The sequence below is a fragment of the Xiphophorus maculatus genome, chromosome 12 (genome assembly GCF_002775205.1).
Source record: "Xiphophorus maculatus strain JP 163 A chromosome 12, X_maculatus-5.0-male, whole genome shotgun sequence".
Lineage (NCBI taxonomy): Eukaryota > Metazoa > Chordata > Actinopteri > Cyprinodontiformes > Poeciliidae > Xiphophorus > Xiphophorus maculatus.
In genome coordinates, this window is record NC_036454.1 from 9,921,457 (window position 1) to 9,933,829 (window position 12,373).

At 34.9% G+C, this 12,373-nt stretch overlaps 1 protein-coding gene across 1 annotated transcript; it reads left to right on the top strand.

Moving 5' to 3' along the window:
- The first annotated feature begins 5,482 nt into the window (after positions 1-5,482).
- Positions 5,483-11,590, top strand: LOC102226127 (probable isoprenylcysteine alpha-carbonyl methylesterase ICMEL2). The gene is made up of 10 exons (XM_023343161.1): positions 5,483-5,576; positions 7,151-7,177; positions 7,261-7,395; positions 7,517-7,637; positions 7,753-7,959; positions 8,687-8,770; positions 9,616-9,757; positions 9,976-10,138; positions 10,248-10,471; positions 10,689-11,590. Coding segments are annotated over exons 2-10 (1,215 nt in total). The 5' UTR covers positions 5,483-5,576; positions 7,151-7,175; the 3' UTR covers positions 10,826-11,590.
- The last annotated feature ends 783 nt before the right edge of the window (positions 11,591-12,373 follow it).

Below are 12,373 nucleotides of genomic sequence, written 5' to 3' on the forward strand. Positions count from 1 at the left end.
CTGAGTATCAGCTGTGGGCTTCTTCAAAGTCCATCCTTGGTCCTATAATATTTGTATAATATTTATATTGTACATTAATGACCTCTGTAAAGTTTCTAAAATATAGTTTTATCTGCAAATGACATTAATTTGTACAGCTTTTATAAATACTTACACTTTTAACGCAGTGGAGAGGGGGAAAAAGAAAGGACTTGACTTCAACAGGTAACTTTTTATTCAAGGTAACCTATCGATGTTGAAAATAAAATGGAATTAAAGGTCATGCAATAGACAGAATTAAATAAGTCCACTCTGAGTTGCTTAAGAAAAGTTGTGAAGTGTATGATGGAGCTGTGAGATTTGCAGCTAACAAACATCAACACTGTTAATGAACATAGTAATTTGATCAATTTCCTTTCTCAGCCTGGAAAACTGTAAAAAAAAAAAGGGCTGTCAAAACTGATCTCTCCCAACGCTGCTATGATGACCTGAGGGCAAGTTTTCCAGCTGATAAACATACAGAGCAATGGTTCAGTTTTGTTTTCTGCAGCGTTAAAGAAATTACTGAACTGAAGCGCTCGTGGAGCAAAAAAAAAAAAAAAAAGCCAGCTGTGACATTTTGTCGGTGCTTTTCAGCATTAGTTTCAGCAACTAATGCATAAATGTAGGTTGACATTCGTAGAGTTTTGCTGCTTTAGGCTCAAGCTATTTTGCAGCTGACTGCAAAATTCAAAATAATGAAGAACTACTTGGGTTTAGACACTCTTCATGTCCTCATGGAATAAATTGAGGTGCATTTTTAACTGTGTTTTCTTAATACTACTATATATAAATTTATTGCCTGGAAAGATTCCAATGTTTAACAGGAAACAGGTAAAAGCTATGACTTCTTACCACCATAATTGTTGCAGTTGGGGCTGACTCTGCTCATGTTAGCCACTGAATGGCTGCCTTTCAGAATTAGTCCATTTCCACTGTGGTTTTATTTGAAGAAAAAAAAACACCTGGTACTCCCCACATCGTGGCAGATGGAGGAACAACCTCACACCCACTCATGGCTGGATCCTCCGCTCCTTGTTGCCAAACACAATAATAAACCCTCGGTGTGGTCAGCAGCACTCATCCACTTCTCTGCTTTCCATGAATGTGCAGTGCTGAATCCAGAGAAACCTTTGTCCTTCTCACGTATTTACTGAGGTTTGGATATGATCGGCGGGCCTTGGTGAAACTAAGAGGTGTAATAATTGGAAATATTTCTGCAGTTATTTTTACAGCTTTACCTGAATGAGGCCACTTAGAGACAGCACATCTTAGATCCTTTGTGCTTTTTTTTTCACTGGTGCATGCTGATTTATAAAGCCCTTGGACTAATAATCCCTGTTAAAATGTTTATTACTGTTTCAAATATTATTGTTATTACATTCCCAATACCTTAGCAGTCCTCCAGAGCCTGTATTCTACATGTTTTAGTTCTTTCCCTATTTCAGAACACCTTAATCAAGTAATGGTTGATCAGAAGGCCTCTTTAAAACGTTATGGTGAGGACATAGTTGGTCCATTTGAATCAGTTGTGTCAGAGCAGATGAAACCCATCTAAAACTGGCAGGACACAGGCCTTGACTGGAGGACTGGAGCTGGACACCCATGGCTTGGTGCATCTCATATCTGTGTCTTCTGGTTCATGTTGGCAAAGTTACAAAATTACTTTGTAATTTTTGTTTAAATTAATCATTCAATTTGAGTCATCTGGGTTCAAAGTTTAGTTTTTCCCAATATTCCACAAATGTAAGAAGTTATCTCCCTTAACTATAGAGGTCAAAAGACAACATGTCTTATGGAAAATACATTTAATTACAGATGATAGAGATCTTCCTCCCCCTGCTGAATATTTGCTGTATGGCTGCTGATTTTCTGAGCACAGGATTACAAGTCATTCTATTACTCACCATACCTCTATCTGCCAGTGTATAGGATTTTTCTACAAGGTGTGGAGGCTATTTTTCAGGGGGTGAAAAGTTGTTTCTTTGTTTGTTTTTTGCATTAAGGCCATTTGTTTTAAAGCACAAATATATTGTTGATTTTTGTGAGCTCCAAACAACCAGCATTTATCCATGACAATATATGAAAACATTTTCTAAATTCAAAATACTATGCACAAACAAACTTCCCCCGAGTCTTATTTTTAACACATTTAAAATAACATTGTTATATAATAAAACAGTAATCAGCAAACAGCAGACAAATAAACAAAAAAGAAAAAGAAGAAAGCCCAAAAAAAAAACAAAAAAAAACTGAAGTTTTTGGAATAAAAGTCTATTCTTTTACTTGGCTTTACGTTTTTCTTCTTCTCTGTGTGTGTATTAAGAACCAGCCAATTTTTAAACAGACAATAGCCTGTACACGTTCAAGGTATTTTAACATGTATGCATTTCAACTTGATTGCTTGATTTCTTTTTATTCACATAAACTGTTTCCGCAGCGCCAGTACAAATGTAAACAAGCTCAAGATTAGTACTCTCCCTTTATCTCTCAATTAGACAACATTTCCTTCAAATCTTAAATTTTTTGCAAATAACTGAATCTAAGGGTTAGATATTTTTTTAAAATCCACTTTCATCTATGTAATCACTCAAGACACAAAGCAGATGTTAAATAATTTCAATTTACTTGTTACAAAATCCTTCGACCTTGAAACCTGAAACGGAAGTCAGCAGTGGGAGACCTCTTGACAAAACTCGCGAGTCTTTGTTCACATATCAGTAAAAAGTTTAAGCGTTCTTTGGATGTTGACGCGTCCATTGGCAGTTATTAAACGTGTTAACATGCTATCTGGTTGTCTATGCTAGCAGATGCTATCTGCTAGACGATGTCTTTGTCTAGCATCGTAATTTGTTTTTTTTTTTATCCCCGTTGCTCCTACAGTTGTCCTTTTCATTATTTTTCAGGCTAACCGGAAGATAATATAGCGGCAACATCCGCTATATTATAGCGGACGAAGTCCGTCTTCTGTGTTTCTGGTAAGCATGAACACAGAGTGATTTCTTATTTACATTAACTTTGTCACAATCAGGCAATGCAGAGAAAATATTTTATTGATTTTGCCCAGACTTAATGACTTGTGTTGTTTTACTGGTGGAATTTGATGGCCTCTAAGTCTTCGTGTGTAATTCCGTAAAGGACCACTAGAGGGCATACTAGCACAGTACTTGAAGCTTTTATTGGTTTCCTTTATGTTAAAAACATCTGGTTTGTGAATCAAATTCACCTGCCAATAATTAAGTGGTTGTACAGTAACCAGTGGTTCTAATTGTTATAGACAATTAGTGTGTCTAGAAATATCGTGTCAATTCCTTTGGTCATCCAAGTTCATTTTAATTGTTAGTAAACCAACTTATGTTCAGACATTTTGCAATTTACACATTTATTTTTAGGTCTGTTGGAGCTGTTCTTTGATTAAAGCCATGAAAATCAAAAACCTTAGTAAACAGTTTAGAAGCAAACACACTCTCCTCTTTGAAAGAGCCGTCTTTGTTTTCTAATGTAAAATTTCATTCTCATGTTTTCTCATATTTTCCGTCTCTTGATGTTTGTAGATAATCGAGGAGAAGGATTCTTAACATGTTAGACCTTCTCAATACAGAATATTGAAAATCAAGGAGCATTAACAAAAATGAAACTATAAAATTATTTATATTTATGTATTTCCTTAAGGTGTTGGTGTATTCTTATGACTGCTGGCTTGCTGTTAGTAGGCCTCCCATATTCTACCTGTGTTGCTGCCCAGTGGTATTATGGCTGGACAAGCCTGGGTATAAGAAGTATATAGAAGCTCTATATCCAAGGTAACTTTCATAATATTGATAAATAAATAATACATTTCACATTTATCCCTGAGCAGTGTTTCTCATTCACACTCCAGTTCCAGCAGACTGTCAGTTTGACTCAGAGTTTAGTTATGAGGGTGTGGACTGAACCATGAACCAGCAGGGCCCTCGAGATAACAATTGAACATTCAACCCTACCTGAGCCACTGCTGCCCATTTATGGAAATGGACTGCACTAAAAGAGATGAAACAGAATAGAGTGATATCATCCTCCTCTGTGTCTTTTATTAACCATTATAAGCACTAATACGACAGAAGTCCAAATGAAAAGATGTAGCTATGCAAACTAATAAATGACTGTGCATGTCCAATGACTTAAAATTGAGCTTAAACATTTGCTATTTGCAGTGGGAATAATAATTCAGTAACTGACATATTTTGAACTGACGTGGATCTTCGTCAGGTCAACAGTGTAAATAATGAATTGGCCAGGCCCTCACATAGATGTTTCACAGGTACAACAGGTGGTATGGCACTCAGCATTCTCATCTTCACTGTCAAAGACATTACAAATACTGCAAGAATGAATCACATGTACCAAATAACAACACATGGTCAGAGTTCATCTGGATGGAAAGTTAATGCTGAACTGAATAAGAAAACTAAAAGTGTGTTGTTTTTTTACTCAGATGTAATTTTGAATGACACACTAGAAAAGTTATATTTAATAAAGAATACTTATTTTATTATTTATAGTATATTTTGGTATATTTTAAATGCCTTAAATGTCGTATTTAATATTTTTGATGGAGATTTATTAGGGTTTCATAGCTTGATATACAGCTACGAACGTCAAATATGATTTTCCTACTTAGTCAAAATGCCAAAGCAGGATCTTATTGTAAGGGGAAATAAATAAAATAAATATTTGAAAATTAATATTTAATCTTTTAAAATATCTTTAAAAAATATTAGTTTACAAAAAACTTAATACAACTGAAGCTGTTTCATATGAATTAAAATTAATACTTGTAGTATGTAGTATTTTTAATACTAAATTAAAAATACTACGTATTCCGTCAGACTAAATATTCCAACGAAATGAAAGAAAATATAAAAAATATATTTTTAATATTTATTTTTGTTTTACTTTATTGGCACATTTATTTATTTGATGGTGTGTTTATTTATAATATTTTTTTATTTTATTATTATTATTGTTTGAAACTGCTCCACATTTAAAACACTTAATAGAAAAAATTTCATAGAGGTCGATTTTGAACGTATCTATTTACCAGCTCTTTCGCTCCAAAAATGATTTTCGGCTCACCAATACAGAGATGTGAATAAGTTCAAGATAGTAATCCGCCTTTTCGTCCAGATCGACATTTGACTCATTCAGTGAAACCTGAAGTGTTTCCAGATTATTGAGCAGAGTAGAGACAACTGTCTGAGAAATCCGAACTTTTTTTTTGAAAATTTGAAACACTCAACCGATGCAGAATTATGTAAATTAATTTCGGACCTCATCCGCTTCCAAACCGGAAGTAAATATGGATTTTCTCTTGCCAGATCAACGGGGAAGCCCCAACAACGGACTTTGACTGTTGACCCATCCTTTGACAGCTATTTAAGAAGTTACTTTCTATTTTGGTTCAACAGTCTCTGATAGCATTGAGTTATATTTAGTCGGCTCCCCAGGTGTTACTATTTCTCAGAGCCAGCTGAAAGCTCGCAAACTTCAGCGGGAGATCCAACTGTTCTGTTTGTCAGGTGAGCCTAAACATTCTGTTACATCTGTAAATCTCCCATTTCGCCTCCAGAAAGGAAAGTCTTTCTGCTAATGTATCTCTAAATTTATTGATGAAGCAGTCATAATCACATTATTTAGCTTCCAGATTAAACTGTTATAACTCAGTTTATTTCAGCATCAGTCATGCGTTATTGCTTTTCCTGCTGGATTTCTTTCTGTGATTTTATATTCACTTGGTTTTTCTATTGATTGTTGCATATTTTCAGATGCCATTCTTATTATTTGGACTAATCCTACAGCACTTTGGTCCACTCTATTTTTAAATTTAACTGAAGAGATTTTTTTGAGCAACTTTTATTTGCCTAGATGAGTGATAATGTAAAATACCACTAGAGGGCATACTAGGGCAGTTTTCCTCAAAGGTAGGTGAGGTTTTCTCAAACATTTTAGGTTCATTATTGCAGTCTTCTTACCAGTGATCAATTAATAGACACAATTAAGTAAATGACATCTCTCATTGTCCTGTTTTGTAGCCTCAGTTTTCTGTTCTTAGCTGACAAGAGGCACCCAATGTGGTAAACATGTTTTGCATTTTGATGTAATATTCAAAGTAGCTTAGTTTTTTTATTTGAGCTGCTGTCTCCTTTCTGTCATCTGGAGCACTCTGCCCATTCTCCTCAAACAACATCAAGACCGTTTTCATCTACCCAGCTGCTGCTCACAGGATATTTTCTTACCTTTCAACAATTCTTTGTAAATCTGAGAAATTTGCATCCTGGAAAAGCTGGTATAGTAGTACTCAGGTAGAGGATCCCAAAGGGCTTGACACTAATAAGATAAGATAAGATAAGATAAGATTTATTTGTCATTGTCATCAACAGATTACAACGAGATTGAGATTTGCTCGACTCGAGTTAAGATGCAGGTTATGTGTATATACATAATATACAAAGATAAAGAAATAAATAGTACAAAATGAGAAATAAACTTAGACATCAGAAGATGGTTGCAGCGCCTGGAGGTGTCGCAACAGAATTTACATTTTTAACAAGTGGTGTCAAGAGCAGAAGTTCTTATGCCTTTGAATTTAATGCCAAAATTTGCCATCGGGTAAAAACTGTTTTTTAGGCGATTTGTCCTGTTTTTTATTGCTCTGTATCTCTTGCCTGATGGCAGCAGCTGGAAGAGACCATGGCCAGGGTGTGAAGAGTCATTTAAAATGTCCAAAACTTTCTTGTGGAGCCTGGAAGTGTAAATCTGTTCCATAGTGGGGAGTTAGTAGTACATTCACATGTACTACTAACATGTACATTCACATGCACATTCACAGTAATTGTGGCAAGACTGTAACGCATCGGCTCCCTCAGACCACTACCTGTAGGCAAAATGGGTGAAGTAATTTTAATTTTTAAAGTAAAAAAACAAAAATGAAGAGTTTATCTTTGACCTATCAAATATAGATAGTTCACTTCACATAAGTTAAGCCTGAAATTGCAATTGAAGCCATTTATAAACTTTTATTTTGCTTATTTCAGCTGCAGTAAAATGTTCATACTCCTGAATTGAATGTTCTTTGTCTTTTTTATGTTTGCAGAAGAAGGAGTAGACTAATCCACAATATGTAAGTCTTTCTAATGTTTAACATCAGTAATTACTTTTATTAAATGATTGAAATGTGTTAATATATTTGTATTTCTTTGAAAGGTGTTGGTGTTTGCCTGTTATCGTGGGTTTCCTGTTTGTGGCCCTCCCGTACTTTGTCTGTTTTGTGACCCAGTGGTTCTGTGGGTGGCCAGACAAGCCTGGGTACAAAAAGTACATAGAAGCTCTAAATCCAAGGTAATTTGTGTAATTGTTTTTGTTTAGGGCTTGACAACCATATAATGCCCTTTGGTACAACATTTTTGATTATTTAGAAGAGGTTTAATTGTTTTTTAAAAATGTTTTATCATCTAATCAGGCGGATCTACCGTTTGACCTTTGCTACGTTGGATCTTCTTAAATACTTTCAGTATTGGAAACTGTATTTTCAGATTAAGTCCTGGTATAGAAATGAGAAGAACACTAAGCACTACAAAAAGGTGGGAACATTATAAAAAAATGTACTTGTCAGTTTTGTACTTAATCATAATAAATATGGTAAGTTTTTGCAAAATCTTATCAGTAACCTCTGGTTTTCTTGCTTTCCTTTGGAAGGGCATTGTTTATGGGCGTCGAAGCAACAAGCTGGACTTGTTTTATCCCCCCATACAGAATAAATTTGAGTTTCCACCTCTGGTTGTATTTATCTATGGCGGTGCATGGAGCACTGGACACAGATCCATTTACTGTTTACTGGCAAGGCAGATGGCTGAAGAACTGAATGCAGCTGTTGTTTGTCCAGATTACTGTACTTATCCAAAGGTAATAAAGGCGCATTGTCAGATTATTCTTCTGATTCTGATTCTGATTATTTCTTTGTGTAATAAATGTAAATGAAAGGCTCCAACTGCAACATACTGCAGTAATAATGGCTCTTTGGGGAAGCAGCAATAAACCAAGGTTCGTCAGAGAGCTTTTCAAAAAAAGAGTAAGAGAATCACTAAAGAAAGAGAAGCAAACAAACATAGATGTATTTTGTTTTCCAATAATGTTGTAATATTGAGAAAAATGTCAAAATTAGAATTCAAGAGTAAAGTAGAAATTATTAGAAAAAAGTTGAATGTGGAGAAAAAGTTGAAGTGCTCTGTTTTGTGATGAAAGTCAAAATGTTGAGAGTAAATTAGAAATATTTTGAAGAAAAGCCAGAACCTGAAACTGTTGTATTCATCCATGTTTGTATAGTAAAAGAGAAAATCTCCTTGTTATTTAATCCTATTCTAAAATATAAATCTAATTCAATTAAAATGATTAATTAAAATTAATCCTATTCGCCAGACATGGCTGCAGATCCTTTTAACTTTATTGTGTAAATACGTTTTCCCACTTTTTCCTCATAATTTAAACTTTTCTCATCATTTTGACATTTTTGCATCAAAAATGGGAAAGAAAAACATTTAAGTTTTTCTGATTCTCTTGGTTGATGATAAAAAGGTGATTGATTGTGCTGAACTGGTTTGTAAATTACACTGCTGGTTCTTTCTGATTTCAGGGGAATGTTCTAATGATGATTCAAGATATTGCCGACTGTCTGATATGGGCGCAAGAAAACGGACAGAAGTTCAGCTTTGACAAGGTAAGACGCTCTCTAAATTTTAAAGAAAGTAGATCTGACTTGATAATCATTGAATAAATCAGAGAATATCCTGAATCCATGTCTATTTATTAAATAAAGCTCAGGTCACATACACTTATCTTGGCTAAGGATCAAATTTATTTCTCATTTTAGTTGAGAATGGTAAAAAAAAAAAAAGAAACATCAGTGATGTCAAAAACAGGTATTTGGTGTTTGAAATTACAAAACCAACACAAAGTAGTTTTCTTTCCATTTTATTTTATACCACAGCATTCATTAAACTTGACAAAGTACCGAAAGAAATTTCCAAGAAAGTTTCAGGAAATTGGCAAAAACATCTCATTGACTAACAAAATAGAGAACATTTTACCCAAAAGTTGGGAAACTACACTTTTCTTCTATGTAAGCAAAAATCTTGTGTCAGACATATTTGTCACATTTCTTCCTTTCTTTGTTTTATTGAAAGATTGCAGCAACAATAAGTGGTCCCGCTGCAGATTGCTGTTTGTAATGTCTTTGTGCAACTCGGAGAAAACCAACAACAAATTCAAACAATATGCACCCAATTCTTGTTTCTTATATTTGGTGCAGCTGCAAAAAATACCACAAAAATAGTTTAATTGAAACAATAAAAGTAGGACAAAATGATATTCATGTCCACGTTTTTTGTAATTATTTTCTCTGAAGTAGCATGGGTCCTATTTCATCTGTTATTTATCAACAACTTCTAATACTGATGTTTTCTTTGGGAGTCCTTGTACTTATGATTGTAGCAATATATTCTGTTAAATCCAAGGGTCTTCATGTGAAATATGCTTTAATAAATCCTGTTTTTGTCTTTTTAGAACAACATTATTTTAGTTGGCCATTCAGCAGGTGCTCATTTGGGTGTAATGACCACACTATTTCTCCTTGATACACGAGAGGAGCTGGTGATAGAGTCAAAGAAACAGCAGCAGATTTTACAGTCAATACGAGGAGTTATTGGTATGTACATCTGTATGTCTTTTTAAACAAAATATGTGTTTAAAAAAGACAAAATAAAATAAACATCTGTTTGATTATTTGATGTTTTTATCATTTTTTTCTGAAATTGACATCATTATCAATTAATTATAAGTCAATTTTAGTCATTTATTCCTTTTAGCCTTTATTACTTTCCTTTTTATAGGTAACTGTTTGTCTTTTTTTTGCTCCCTGAATAGGGATGAGTGGTGTTTACAGCATTATGGACCATTATGAGCATGAGAAGAAGCGAGGAATTGAATACGTCTCTTGTATGTCAAGAGCCATGGATGGGGAGAAAAACTTTCCATACTACTCACCAGTGCACATAGTACAGAACCTTAGTGAAGACAAGCTGAGCAGGTGAGATGCAAACTCGAGAAGTATCCTGAAATTTGTTTCTTGTGTACATTTTTCGACTGCTGCAGCAAAAACATCTTTCCTGACATTTTCCTTTCTCTGTTACTGCCAGAGCTCCACGGTTCGTTTTGCTTCACGGGAATTGTGACATCGTTGTTCCGGTTGAGTCTTCCACAAAGTTCTACAAGCTCCTCTCTTCGCTGTCCGGAAAGGTGTCGCTCCACCTGCTTCCTACCGTCAACCACACTGAGATGGTCACTGACCTCATGCTGTCAAGCGGGCGCTTCTACCATCCGATCTTCAGATGCATTGAACGCGAGTTCAGGAAACTCCTAGGTACCTGTTAACAGCCTATCAGGGCAGTGTCTGTGTCTGCAAACGTCAGCTGCCAGGGACACACATATTGCACAGCATCTGCTCTAATGCCACAAAAAATAATTTTTTGTTTTGATTTTATAATTGTAATAAACTAAAATATATATATATTATTTAGCTGCTTTCTATCCAAAATCAGAAAGCCTAAAGAATAAATGGTCTGTTTGTGCCTTCACAGCCCTAAGCAGTGTTTCCTTTTCACGCTGCATTCACCACAGACAGCCAGTGTGTCTCAGAGTTCAGCACAGAAAACGTCCTTCATCACCTGAGCCACAGCTGCCTGTTATGAAATCAAGACTGAAAAAGATTAGCTGAATACAATGTTAGGTCAAATTTCACATATCAACTGTTTTATTAAGAGACGTGCATTATGATACTATGTAAAAATATTACTGTTATTATTATTAATAATATTATTACTGCTGGAGTCAAATTGCAGAAGCAGTACCTCTTATTCTTGGGCTACTGGTTTTGAAGTGAATGTAGATGCACAACATTGATCATATTATTTGTTGTGTTAAATATAATTTATTTTGTATGATAAAATCGACTTGAATGTTGTGATGTTTAATTTAATAGGAATAACATAACATTTATGTTATGGATATTAAAAAGCACCTTAAAATTTTTTGAAGATATTTGTTTTTTGTTTGTTTTGTATGGGTTGTTTTTTTTGTGGTCCTTCATATTTATGTGCGGTTAAGCTCAAAACTGTTGATACCCCATGCAGAATTAGTTTTAAAGTAAAGTTTTAATTTGACCAACATGTTTCTTCTGACTTGAAGTGATATTAATGTTTTGGAGCGGCCCAGCCAGAGTGTGTTCTTGAATCTTGTGCTAGGGTGATGGCAAGAAGACCATCCAGCCTCAACAATTTGGAGTTTCTTATGAAATCAAAATACCAGTGAAAAAATACAAAAATAAGGTGTGCAATGAATGCTTTGATTACTGTGACACCAATAAAGATTTTTTTCCCGTAGATTACTGAAAAGGGTATAAATAATTTTTGGTATGCAGTTTTTTGAGTAAAATGTAAGCTTTTGTACTGACATTTAGTTCATGAAAACACAAAATTCAGTTTCTCAGAAATGTAATACAGACATTGTGGAGAAGATTTCTGACTTGACAGTTTCCTAGCAGACAGTCACTGACACCGTCCACAATGAGGGTAAGCCCTGAAAGGTCACGGATAAAGAATTTGGCTGTTTTCAAGAATATTAAAGAACATAGAAAGTTGAGTGAAAGGAAAAAAAATGTCATAGATAAATCTGGATAAGTAACAGGGATGCTAGCAGGATTGTGAAGCAGTCAATTTAATAGTTTGGAGGCATTTCAAGATGTGTGGACTACAGATGAGTCAATGTTTCTTGAGTCATCGCAAATGGATGTGTCAAGGACATGGGCTGTACTCCTCACGTTCATACTGTCACGGCACTTCTGGATCACGTATAATATAAGTATCTTACCTGGGCTACAGAGGAGAAAATGGACTGGACTCTTCTGCAGCTATCCAAAGATTTCTTTTTGGGTGAAAGCAGATTTTGCATTTCATTTGGAAATCAATGTTGCAGAGTCTGGAGGAAGAGTCAAGAGGCACAGAATCCATGTTACTTGAGGTCCAATGTGAATTTTTCAGCTGTCAGCCAGAAAATTTTAGAACATTTCATGTTTCCTTCTACTGACAAGCTTTATAGAGATGCTGATTTCATTTTCTAGCAGGACTCCTCTCCTTACACTCGTAAAACTACCAATATCTGGTTTAATGACTATGGTATAATATCCTTGCGTTTAATGGTCTGACCTAAACCTAGTGGGGAATCTATCATGTGTTGTCAAGAGGAAAATGAAATGAAGGTCATTATT